This window comes from Leiobunum rupestre, chromosome 11 (genome assembly GCF_980474605.1).
Source record: "Leiobunum rupestre chromosome 11, qqLeiRupe1.1.hap1, whole genome shotgun sequence".
Taxonomy (NCBI): domain Eukaryota; kingdom Metazoa; phylum Arthropoda; class Arachnida; order Opiliones; family Sclerosomatidae; genus Leiobunum; species Leiobunum rupestre.
Window position 1 is genome coordinate 5,393,533 of NC_143394.1, and position 13,642 is coordinate 5,407,174.

General features: G+C 34.7%; 1 protein-coding gene across 1 annotated transcript; it reads left to right on the top strand.

Annotated features, from left to right (window-relative positions):
- The first annotated feature begins 506 nt into the window (after nt 1-506).
- On the top strand, nt 507-7,792 carry LOC149921190 (uncharacterized). The gene is made up of 2 exons (XM_090163745.1): nt 507-1,170; nt 7,632-7,792. The coding sequence occupies exons 1-2, from the start codon at nt 697-699 to the stop codon at nt 7,743-7,745; spliced, it is 588 nt and encodes a 195-aa protein (XP_090019871.1). The 5' UTR covers nt 507-696; the 3' UTR covers nt 7,746-7,792.
- Nucleotides 7,793-13,642: the final 5,850 nt, after the last annotated feature.

Sequence of the window (13,642 nt, forward strand, 5' to 3'; positions counted from 1 at the left end):
GATTAAAATATATTTGTTCGTGATTTAAAAAATGAAATGGTGCCGCATCTCAAACGGAATTTAAACTCAACTCGCCCATCGTTAAAAATGTTTTTTCAAAATATAGCCCAAATTCTAGCTCATTTTACAGCCACATTTTAAGCAAACAGAGAAGGAAATTTTATAGAAGCGGGTCGTTTTAGTCCAATAATTACTATATATAAACAATATCAAAACCAGAACAAGCCCTTTCCAATATAATGTTTTTTTTTTTCAAAACATTTCTCAGTGCCCAGGTCAAAAATCAAACTGGCCACTCTGCTTGCTACTGCGAGACTTCAAGGCTATTTTTTATGGTTAATCCTTCGACAACCATTCACCTCACATTATTCAACCCCGCTCTCCCCCCCCCGACAATTCGAGTGCTTTTCCCCTTTTTTAGTATGAAGGGGGCATTCTTTGGACCGGTTATTGCCGCGTACCGTGAAAAAGGGAAATTGGAACAGTCCACCCTTCCTTTTCGTAGAACAGCCCCTCTAAGTAGAAGAACCCACCCCTCCGAAACGAAGAATGGTATCGTCGGCGCATGCTCTGTTGAAGAGTCCGAGTCACGAGATTCACGAGTAAAAGCGCAACGGATGCGAAGAAAACCAACCGAAACAGTAACTTGGAAGCCATTGTTTGCGCCCTAATCACGAGAGGATTAACATTAACACTATGCCACCACGTTCGAAACAACCGTTTATGAAGCCAACGCTATTTAGCGCTGACATGATGTTATGCAAACCAACGGCTAAGAAGTCAATCGTGAGTCCCGTCGGGAACTACCTTCAGGATCTACTCAAGCCTAAAACTACGAAAACCAACATCCATCCAAAAACTAGTATGGGAATGATTCAGAAGACTACAACGATTCATAAAACTACTACGAACACGAAGACTGTAGTTCATACTAACAAGACTCAGAAAACTACCATGAATGCTAAGATTTCTACCGGAAAAACTACCGCTACAGGCATGGTTCACAAAACTACCGCTACAGGCATGGTTCGCAAAACTACCGCCGCAGGCATGGTTCGCGAAGCTACCGCAGCACGCATGATTCACAAAACTACTACCAGTCTGAAAACTATGGGAAAGATTCAAAATAAAGCTAAAGCTAAAGCTATCGAGACGAAGCAGCTGTCTAAGGTAAATATATTACTTTAATAAATGAGTGCCGTAGCCAAGGGAATTCCAGGGTTACCACAGTCCCTGGGGCTCTTTTTAACAATAGAGACTTGGCACTCCGTAGCTTTGGCCATGGCCGCCATTGTGGAAACATTTTTCTCCCCACGATAAAAACTATTGAAAAAAAAAACTGTGACGTAGTACTACCAAGTCCCTTTTGTTTTTTTTTTTGGTTTTGTTTATTGTTTATTTAGAGGTCGGGGATGGTTAACTTTTATTCAATAGATTAATCAAAATTATTCGTAAAACGTTTCGATCAAGTAATTTATATTTCTGTATTATCCGATAAATTTTTTGATAAATTTGTAAAATTAATCGGAAAAACGACGTTTTTTTCGATAAAAAGCTCATATTTTACGAATAATACTTGTTTTTTAATTATTTTCCGAAATATTAACCGGTAAATGTCTTTGTTTACATTTTTTCCCCGAAAAAAATCAATTTAAACATGGATAATGATTAACCGTCCCCGACCTCTATGTTTATTATTTGTCAAGGATTACAATAATGCAAAAAGTTTTAACCGCAATTTATTATTTAGAAAGATATGATAAATATACCCTTGTTGGCTATTTTTAACAATAGGTACTTTTGTTTTTTTTGGTTTTGTTTATTTTTATAGATGTATTATTTGTCAAGGATTACAATAATGCAAAAAGTTTTAACCGCAATTTATTATTTAGAAAGATATGATAAATTTAAAATTGTTACTTGCCAGCAATTTTTACCTAGGAAAATACGACATATTTCGAGATTTTTGTACGTGTTGGATGAGGTAGCACTGATGACGAATTAGATTTAACGACAAGATATTACTAAATTTTTAAAACGTGTGCAAACCGAAAATGTGTTCTCTACTACGGCTTTTTTGGTTTTGTTTATTGTTTTTCGTTTATTATTTGTCAAGGATTACATAATGCGAAAAGTTTTAACCGCAATTTATCATTTAGAAAGATATGATAAATATAAATTTGTTACTAGCCAGCAATTTTGGGTTAAGTGTAGAATAGCTGCCCCCCACCCGATTTTTATATATATTTTTTTGGATAGAGGGCAAGATGGGGATTATTTTCATTTTCATTTTTTTTGACGGAAATGAATATTAACAAAGATATGAATTTTTAAACATTGGCCTTTTGCAGTGAATTTTCCCTAGGACGATTCTTTAAATTCCTAGATTTTAATGCGTTGTGGATAACGTGGGGCTGATGACGAAAAAGAAAATGTGGAAATGCAAAATATACTTACTTACTTTTTTATTTCGGGTATTTTCGCCGTATTTCAATGCATTTTAGGGGGTTTGGTGGGGATAATAGGTTAGGTTATTTATATTATTAGGTTGGATTAATATCGGGTTGACGATACTTGATGAGTCAGGCTTGGTGCTGTCCTCTATGTTGCGTTATAGATGGCCCATAGTTTTTTTTAGTATGGGGTTGGGGAGGCGCCGCGCGCCCCCAGCGCTCGAGCGAAGTGAGTGCACGGCGCCGTCAGGTGCCAATACTTAGAATACATTCGACGTTGTATAAGTCAACATCACACAGAACACATATAATATGACATAGTATGGTTAAAAAAAGCCTTAAATGCGTTGAAATACGGGAAAAATTCCCAACCCTTAACAATTAGGGCTGTTTTGCATTTCAGCCTTTTTCTTCGTCATCAGTCCTACTGTATCCAAAAAGTATTAAAATCTAGGAATTTAAAGAATCGTCCTCGTCATCAGTCCTACCTCATCCAACACGTACAGAAATCTCGAAATATGTCGTATTTTCCGTTGTAAAAATTGCTAACAAGTAGCAATTTTACATTGATCATATCTTTTTAAATAATAACTTGCGGTTAAAACTTTTTGCATTACTGTAATCCTTGACAAATAACAAACCAAAAAAAAACAAAAAACAACGCAAAAAAAACAAAAGTACCTATTGTTAAAAAATGCCAAATTGTTACTTGCCAGCAATTTTGGGTAAAGTGTAGAATAGCTGCCCCCCACCCGATTTTTTTTTGGATAGAGGGCAAGATGGGGATTATTTTAATGTTAATTTTTTGACGGAAATGAATATTTACAAAGATATGAATTTTTAAACATTGGCCTTTTGCAATGAATTTTCTCTAGGACGATTCTTTAAATTCCTACATTTTGATGCGTTTTGGATAACGTGGGGCTGATGACGAATGTCTCGCAACTTTTTGTCTATTTGTTTAAAAAATACAACAAATTTCTTCTGGGTGCTTTCATTTTTAATAGACGGTAAAATAAATTAGGGTTTTTGAATTTGGGGGTACGAAAGAAGGGGAAACGTTTCGTGACAGCATGGCTGCCAGCCTCCCCGCTTCGCGACTTTAATTGTCACTGAAGTAATTTCAACCGTTTTTTACGTCTATTACGATTGATCTCAGTTAATAATTTGTATTTTAATTTAAAGAATTCAAGTTATAGTTAAATTTACAGTTAAACAACCATTTTGTGTTGCTTTTATTCCCGAAATATAACGGTCAGTTTACTTAGATGGCGCCACGTGCTCTACGAAGAATCACGATTTACAAATTTGTTACTCGGCGACAGTTAAAATTGGTCTCTGCGCATGCTCCAATACCAACCAATCCGGTGTTCCCTCCCTGGCTAGTGTCCAGTTTTTAAGTGGCAATGACGGTTTAAAATTCCACCCCCATTTATTTTACCGTCTATTAGAATGTTTTGAAACGTCACTCAAATGCGTGAGCAGACGAACTCCTAATTATATGGCTATACTACGCGTGGCCAATTTTCTTCAAAACTCACTGGAAATCAAATGCGTGATCAAAAAGATTTACAAACGCTTAGAACCGCAGCGTGATCGAAACGAGGCAAAACGTTTCCGAGGGTACGTGTGAACGTGGCTTAAATGAGTCTTCTTACTGAGGCGTCCCTATTTTCAGCCGACAAAAATTGCTGAAACAAAAATAGACCAAAATAGTGTTTGCCGCGCGGACTTCACTATTTTCTCCCGTTTTTAATTTCGTTTTGCCAAATGACGTATAGGAAAAAATCTCATGTTCCGATAAATTCCGTAATTATTCGTCAACTATTCTGAAATTTTCTACGTTTCATTGTCTGTAAATTATCAGTAAACAGTGGCGTAGCTGACGGTCCGCATGGCGAGGGGCCCCACTCAATATAAAAAAATTGAAAAGGAGGGTCTCTGAGTTCTCAGCTACGCCACTGTCAGTAAATCAGTCGTATTTCTTTTGAAAGCAGTCCTGTGCCTTTTTGCAAAATAGCGATAAATTCGTATTATTATTGTTAATAGAAAAATGATGGGCAAATTCATATAAAATGGGTAAATTTGAAAACATTTCGGCAAATTCAAATAATATTGGGTAAGTTCTTATATTATTGGGTTAACTGTAATAATTATGGTTGAATTAATATTAAACTTGGGAATTTCGAATAGACTTTGGTAAATTCATATAATTCGGGTAAATTGAAATAATATTAATTTAGTTCAAATGGCATTGTCTACATTCTTTTTAAATTTGGAGAAATTCCAATTATATTTTGTGTATTTGAATAATATTGGGTAAATTCAAATAATATTGGGTAAATTCAAATAATATTAAGATTTAAAAACATTCAAATATTTTTTTTCACATTCGAACAAGTTTGAGTAAATTACAATAATATTGGGTTAATTGATATAATATTGGACAAATTCAAATAATATTGTTTATATTTATATAAAATTGGGTAAATTGAAACAATATTTCGTATATTTGAATAATATTGGGTAAATTTAAATAATATTGTGTAAATAGGGAACTAACACTGCGTAGCTTTGGCTGTGGCCGCCATGTTATGTAGAATTTTTTTTCAGTAGAAAAAGCACGGGTGACATCGTGAGACTTAGAACTGTTAGCTCCCTATTGATGTCCAAAGCATTTGACAGAGTATCTTATCCTCATCTGGTTCCAAAAATTGAACACTATGGTATAACTGGTTCCATTCTTGATTTTGGTGCCAAAATTACTATGGCAACCGTGTGAACTAGACCTACATTAAATCTCAGGGTTGGTACAATTTTGCCAGGGGTAAAAAATAATGTTTGTTTTAATATTCTAATGACTACGAAAGTAACATAAAACATTTAAATTTAGACTATTTTAAGAACAGTTTATTGAAATACGATATAACATTTTTACATAAGGTTAGGGCTTATAAAATAGATTGACCATCCCTTTTACAAAGCTTAAACTGTAACACGATCTCTGAATATCTAGGCACATCAATTTATTTTATATCCGAAATACAAATATACCCAATATTTTTCAAATACACCCAATATTTTTCAAATATACCGAATATTTTTCAAATATACCCAATATTTTTCAAATATACCCAATATTTTTCAAATATACCCAATATTTTTCAAATATACCCAATATTTTTCAAATATACCCAATATTTTTCAAATATACCCAATATTTTTCAAATATACCCAATATTTTTCAAATATACCCAATATTTTTCAAATTTACCCAATATTTTTCAAATTTACCCAATATTATTCAAATTTACCCAATATTATTCAAATTTACCCAATATTATTCAAATTTACCCAATATTTTTCAAATTTACCCAATATTTTTCAAATATATCCAATATTTTTCAAATATATCCAATATTTTTCAAATATATCCAATATTTTTCAAATATACCCAATATTTTTCAAATTTACCCAATATTATTCAAATTTACCCAATATTATTCAAATTTACCCAATATTATTCAAATTTACCCAATATTATTCAAATTTACCCAATATTATTCAAATTTACCCAATATTATTCAAATTTACCCAATATTATTCAAATTTACCCAATATTATTCAAATTTACCCAATATTATTCAAATTTACCCAATATTATTCAAATATACCCAATATTTTTCAAATTTACCCAATATTTTTCAAATTTACCCAATATTATTCAAATTTACCCAATATTTTTCAAATATACCCAATATTTTTAAACAACTTCAAAGGTTTGTTTGTTACGAGTAATCATACATTTCAATTTCGCATCAGATTCGCGAAAAAATTCGATTTCAATATAGTTGCCACCACTAGAGACAGATGCCTCCACGGTAGAACGATAAAGTTGATAGTCTCCTTATTGAACGAAATTTTGTGCCGCGCCAGCCAGATTTAGTTGTACCAATTAATGTACCTCTATTTATTCCCAACTCAATGATACAAATTACCGAACTTATCGCACCATGATTTATATTGATATAAATAATTATAAATTCATTATAAAACGGAAGGACGGGGCAAACCAGCAGCGTATTCTCTCGGCGACTTCTCACGTTCGAAGGTGCAAAGGTCGCGTCACACTCGCCTCTCGTTTTTGGTTTTACCATAAGTCTATAATATTGTTCCAGGACCATAATGATAAGATCGTCATTTTGGAAAATATTTTACTGACAGCTAGTAACGAAGTGACGGCATCACAAGAAGAAAATATCCCCCTAGCGAGGAGTTGTCAAAGGCTACGTGTGACGCGTTTAGCAAGCGGACGCAAAACGCCGACAAAGCCCGTAATGCAGTCTCTTTTGTCAGTAAATGTTTTAGTTGTGCAGAATAGAAAGTGTCACACTTATGAAACAATATTATACACTTATGGTTTTACTTTTACTTTTAAATAGTCGGCCGCGATGTCACTTTTGTAATTAGAAATCGCTAAAAGTGAAAATTAAAAAAAAAACCGACCCGACCCGGTTTTTCGGGGTTTTTTTTCTGGCCCCGACCCCGACCCCGACCCCGGCTCAAATGTCACCCCGTACGATGTCCTTACTTTTACCAAATTTACTGGAATAATAAAAATAATTAAATGATTTTTAATAAATACTATCCCCATTTAACAGCAACGATAAATGTATGGTAAGATGACATAAAGTAATTTATAGACGTGCCCTAAAATGTCTTAAAATAAATGTAGAAGAAAATAAAAGATTAGGTTAATTTAAAGGGAATATAACCTCAAGTCGTTTTTTATGTTTTTTGTGCTTTTTTATGTAAGCAATTTTGGCGGGAAGTCACTAAACAGCGCCAAAAATATCTAAAGTCATAGGAGGGAGCAGGAAATGGTCGAAGTTTGGTGTTCCACACCTAAAACCTGAGGTTATATTCCCTTTAAATTAATTTTTAAACGAACCGAATTTTTCGAGTTACCTGGTTTTGGAAATAAGGTAGTGAAACACGAATACGTTAATTTAAATTAATTTTGAGGCAAATCGAATTTTTCGAGTTGCCTGGTTTTGGAATAAATTAAAACAATTATTAGACTATTATTATTGAAAGTCCCAAATTGGGGTCTTTTGACTTGTTTGACATTTGTCCTCAGGTGGGGATTTAAATTTGAAGAATTCGTTATTTTGGCAGGTATCCGCCATAAAAGGTAGGCCAGCGACCACCAAGAAGCAGCAACCGAGAGGAAAGCCAAATAAGCCGACTAGTGCCGATGGAAATATTATTATCAATATTTTTAATTCATAAAAGAAGCGGGTAGTTTTTCATTGTTAAAAGTTTCATTGTAACATTCCTACATTTTTCGCTTTTTTTTAACAAAAATAAATGTCATTTTTCATTAAACTTTGATAGAAAAATGTTGTTATTTTTAAATTAAGGAGCTCAAGTTTTTGATTGCCACTAAAGTTCAACAGAGGAAAACCCGAGGTACCGATAAATTTGCTACACGGTGTAATAATCATGATTTAATCATTTTCAATCTGTGTACAGCCAAAACTACAGATTTAATTTTAATCTAATCTAATCATCTTGATTTAAATCACCATTTTAATCTTGATTTAAATCACCATTTTAATCTTGATTTAAATCACCATTTTAATCTTGATTTAAATCGCCATTTTAACCTTGATTTAAATCGCCATTTTAACCTTGATTTAAATCGCCATTTTAACCTTGATTTAAATCGCCATTTTAACCTTGATTTAAATCGCCATTTTAACCTTGATTTAAATCGCCATTTTAATCTTGATTTAAATCGCCATTTTAATCTTGATTTAAATCGCCATTTTAATCTTGATTTAAATCGCCATTTTAATCTTGATTTAAATCGCCATTTTAATCTTGATTTAAATCGCCATTTTAATCTTGATTTAAATCGCCATTTTAATCTTGAGGCATACCTAAAAAAATCGTTTGGTGAGTCCAGGGTAAGTGTAGAACGGGTAATGCCGACTGCTGCATTAAGCTAAAAATACGCTAAGCTTAAAATAATAATCAACATTAAATACATATCGATCCCTTTGAAATTTACACAATTGACATTTCTAAAATGGATTAATATCACACGTGTAGGAAACTTAAGGAATTCAACCGAAAATAGGTGAAATTCGAAATTCCCGCCGCCGATTTACCGTAAATTCGTACTAGTAGCCTTCCGCCAAATGTACTAGATATTTTAATAATAATAATAATCATCTAGGCTAATACCCTTGGCACCACCTTATTCCTAAGTCACCTAGCGACTTTTAAAGCCATTAATTCAAGTGGCCGGGTTACAATGCGTAGGAGGGTGGTGGCAAATCCTGCATGCCACGCGACTCGCCAGCCAACAGCTCCCTACACTAACTATTACCGTTAACCTCGACAAATTTTTATGGAATGGGAAACCGAAGAACTCGGGGGAAAAGGCAAACCGCGGTTTTTACTCGTAAAAAACCGGGTGGCAAAAATAGTTTTTTTTATTCGACGTATTAAATCAAAGGCTGTGAAGTCCCCGAATGTTGTGCAGCGGGGCGCTGCACAACGAGTAAAAACCGCGGTTTGCCTTTTCCCCCGAGTTCTTCGGTTTCCCATTCCATAAAAATTTGTCGAGGTTAACGGTAATAGTTAGTGTAGGGAGCTGTCTAAAAACATTTCAAGAATCTCATTACGTTGCTTAATTTTAATTCTAAGGTTTTTTGGGCAGCGTATACGAACCACCGCAACTTCCGACGTGCTTATAGAGTTCTACCCGCGAGTTTCCTTGTCGCATTTTTCAAGGCCGTTCGCGCCGCGCTTTCAACGTATGACCAGAAGTAAAAATAAGTGTGACACTCAACGTTTGCGCAGAAGTAACAAATAAGTGTGATAATCAACGTCTGACCAGAATTGCAGGTTGCTGTGAATAGCACAAACAAACTTAAAGGGAATATAACCTCAGGTATTTGGTGTGGAACACCAACAATTGCAGCTCTGGCCGCTCTTGCCTTCGGTTTTAGAAATGTTTGGCGCCACTGTACAGGGATATTTAAAAAATTGAAGGGGTCTTCCATAAAGATTGTTTTGCAGGTTATATTCCCTTTAATACATCAGGAGGATTGTGTGTATTCTGACCGTCGTACGTCTTGTTTCCACTTCCAATGGCAAAAATTGAAAAAAAAAACTGATGCTTGAGTGAAGAAGCAATAGCGGTCCATAAAACTAATTAATTTTGATTGGAAATTTGCAGGGTTGTTTGATTAAAATCAAGTTGATTTAAATCAGCTATTTAAATCGCGATTTTAATCAAATGATTTTTTTTTAAAAATCGTTGATTTAAATCTGTTCCTATAAAAGATTGTTTAAAAGGTATTAACTTTCCATAAATGAGAGATTTACTATTGAATTATTATATTTTAGACCTGTTTTGTCATGATATTACACTATTACCTATCACTACCACGATCCCTTCCCAACCTCATTTTTGGTTTTTTGAAAATAATGGACTCTCGGAGGCTGAGAAATAAGGAATTGTTTAAAACTGGACCTGTGGCCAGTAGAGCCTAGGTAGTTTAATTAAAAAACTGGCCACTGGCCACTTACCATTTTCAACCTTCAAAATCAGGCTTTCATAATTTATGGTCAAATTGACGGATTTTGAAATTACGTTTTAGCGCGCGACACTGCCGGTACATGTCTTGGGCACACAGCCTTCTTTGCGTGCTTTTTTGACCATAATGTGTAGAGGTATTTTCACGCGCAAAATGAATTTTAAAAGCCGTCAATTATCTACGCTTGACAATATGTGCTAGGGCATAGGCTTAGTAGGTTAGTTATTATGGGTATTTCAAAATTTTGGAGTGTTAAATAAATAACTATAAATCTTGAAGGGAAAAACTTTGAATTAATTAAAGGAAAAGTCCAGGTTTGGTAAAACTTGGGTCTATTTGAAAGATCATGTTTAAATAAACTCAAAAATATCAGTCGTAAAATTGTATCTTTTTTTAATGACGAGAAATTAATTTTTAAACGAGCGAAATTTACCGCCAAGCGAGCTGCCATTTTTTGTTTCGGGGTGACGTTTTAGGACTTTAATCACGCGCTGTTCGCGCTATAACAGGCTTTAACAGCGCTCTGTTTCCCACGCGCACTTGCTCCGCGTGCGGTCTGCGGAGGGAAGGCGAAAGAAAATGGCAGCTCGCTTGGCGGTAAATTTCGCTCGTTTAAAAATTAATTTCTCGTCATTAAAAAAAGATACAATTTTGCGACTGATATTTTTGAGTATATTTAAACATGATCTTTCAAATAGACCCAAGTTTTACCCAACCTGGACTTTTCTTTAAGTTTTCACCAGGGCCACTAACACCCCAGGCATTTAATTTTTAAACTGGCGATTGGCCTGTGATAGGGCCTTATTTCTCACACTGTTTAGTTTTACTTCAAGGTTACTCCTGTGATACAAATATACTTATTTCTTGGAATAAATATTTTTTGACATGATAAAACTGTCAACTATTGAATATTATTTATACAAAAATAATAATTATACCAATAAGCTTATATATTGCTTTTAATAAGTGACAAAAACCTAAAAATTAATAAAAAATAAAAATCGATTAAAATCAAAAGAATTGATTAAAATAAAAAAAATCGATGTTTTTGATTTTTTTAAAAAAATCAACAACCCTGTAAATTTGGAATTTAATAGCTGTTTAAATAAATATCTAAGCCTATACGTAAACCTTTAACCTAAATGCATCAGTAACAATTTAGTTATTTTAACTTATTTATAATTTTAAGTCATATATCAATTCTTAATTTCCCTTAAAATATTTTTTTCCATTTTTTCCGTTTTTTTTCCCTCTTTTTCCCACCTGTCCCGGAAAAAACTCAATTTTGCCGGGTTTTTTCCAACCTTGGGAGAGAACTTGCCAACTCAACGTAAAAGGAGTAGTTCCGAGTTTTCACCCAGTGCCACAAGCTGGGATCAAACCCGGCTCCTCTTGCTGCAAGGCGAAATTTCTAACCATCCCGCAACCCCACCTATTTGCAATTCCCTTAGGGATTGTGTTTAAAAAATAGAAAGTGGTGCTGCCCAACTTGTTAAAAATGTTGCTCTTACGTCACAGGAAACGGCTTTATTAGTATATTCTTCGCACGCGCGCTAGAAAACCCTATATTCCCCTGGCGACTGTAGCGCGCGCTCGCAGACTTGTAAAAGTTAGAGACTGTGACGTAAGAGCAACATTTAAACAAGAAGGCCACGTTACTTTATAAAAAGAACTACTTGGAATGAAAAACATTTACTAAAATATAGGTTAAATATTCGACAGGTTAAACCAGCCCTCGAAAACGTAAACTGGGGAAATTGTAGCTAACAAGAAAACTACTTTCCACCTACAGGTTTTCTAGCTCTTACCGAGGGGCAGGTCACTTCCTTGATTAACGACGCACCCCTCGAAAGATTAAATCCAATTTAACCGTGATTACTTTGATTAAATTCGATTTAATCACGATTATGTTGATTACATCACTTTAAATCAGGTTTAGAATGTTTAAATCTGATTTAATCAATGTTTAAATGATTAAATCGGATTAAAATTATTAAATCCTGATTAAAAAGATTAGATCATGATTAAAAAGGTTAGATCATGATCAAAAAGATTAGATCAAGATTAGAATGCTTAAATCACGTTTAATCATGGTTAGAATGTTTACATCTGATTTAATCATGATTGAATGATTAAATATGATTGAAATGATTAAATCTGATTAAAATGATTAAATATGATTGAAATGATTAAATCTGATTAAAAAGATTAGATCATGATTAGAATAATTAAATAACGTATAAATTGTGATTAGATTGATTAAATCGTCATTAGATTTTATAACCTCGATTATTTTTTTAATCTTGATTACACTGATTTAATAATTTTACTATGATTAAGACGCACCCAAAATGGAAGTGACCTGCCCCTCGGCTCTTACTTAACGTGTCTATTACCATAAGTGTATAAGATTTTTACATAAGTGAGACACTTCCTATTCTTTACACGCAATGGTTTTACTGAGAGCTATTCACAAGACAGACTGCATTACGGGCTTCGTCGCCGGTTTGCGTCCGCTTGCTTCCACGTCACACGTAGCCTTTGAAAGCGCCTCGCTAGGGGGAGATTTTCTTCGTGTTACGACGTCACTCCGTTACTAGCTCTCAGTAAAATATTCACCAAAGTGACAAACGTATGGAGCAATATTATAGACTTATGCTATTACTAAATGTTGTCTTATAAAAAGTCCAGGAAAATCTCACGAAATGCTGAGGTAATAACCGGGAAAATACAGGAATTTAAATCTGAAGAAACTGTATTAATTTGTTTCTGCCTATAGTTCGTTTACGGGGTCAGTGGTGTAGTGAGGGGATTTGGCGCCCAGGGCCAAACTCCAAAATTTGCGCCGCCCCCCCCCCCCCCCACATTGCCGGCCCCGATTTCCGCCATAAAATTCCTTGTTTTTAAACGAAACCTAATCATTATCAATAACAAAATAAATATTAATTTAATTGTTATATTAAAAAATTTTCAAGTTTCCAATATCCGCTTTAATACTTTAGGCGCCTCTTTGGCGCCCCCCTGACCGTCGGAGCCCGGGGCGTATGCCCCCCCTGCCCCCCTCACTACGCCTCTGTACGGGGTAAACTAGGATTGGAAAATAGATATGTACAGTAGAAGTAGGCTGCAACAAGAGCAAAACCAAGCAGCAGGGAAATGCGAACATTAAGGTTTGGGTTCGTGTGATGGGCAAAAAAGGACTTTGTAAACAAATCGAGGTAACCAGCGCGCAGCGTAAAAAAGAAAACTTAAACAGTATTTAAAGTCCCTGCTGCTTGGTTTTGCGCTTGTTGCAGCCTACTTCCAGGGGCTAGTAGGACACACTTTGAAGCTCTCTGGCGCTCTTTTAATTCATCGTAGGAAAATGGGGAAAAACAGGCATACTTCTCAGCTCACCCCCTGCAACTCCTTCGCGTTAGCGTAGCTGCGCCGCGGCTCTGCGTAACTGAGAATATTAATATAATTTTAAAAGTAAAACAACGAGATGTTGCGTCCGTGGTACAAGCATTAAAAGTGTATTAATTAAACTAGACTATTATTAGCAGTGAAAATATTAATATAATTTTAAAACTAGAC

Coding starts and splice junctions, on each gene's coding strand:
- LOC149921190 (XM_090163745.1), top strand. CDS start 697: ATGCCACCACGTTCGAAACAACCGTTTATGAAGCCAACGCTATTTAGC. Junction 1,171..7,631: donor AGACGAAGCAGCTGTCTAAG/GTAAATATATTA, acceptor TTATTTTGGCAG/GTATCCGCCATAAAAGGTAG.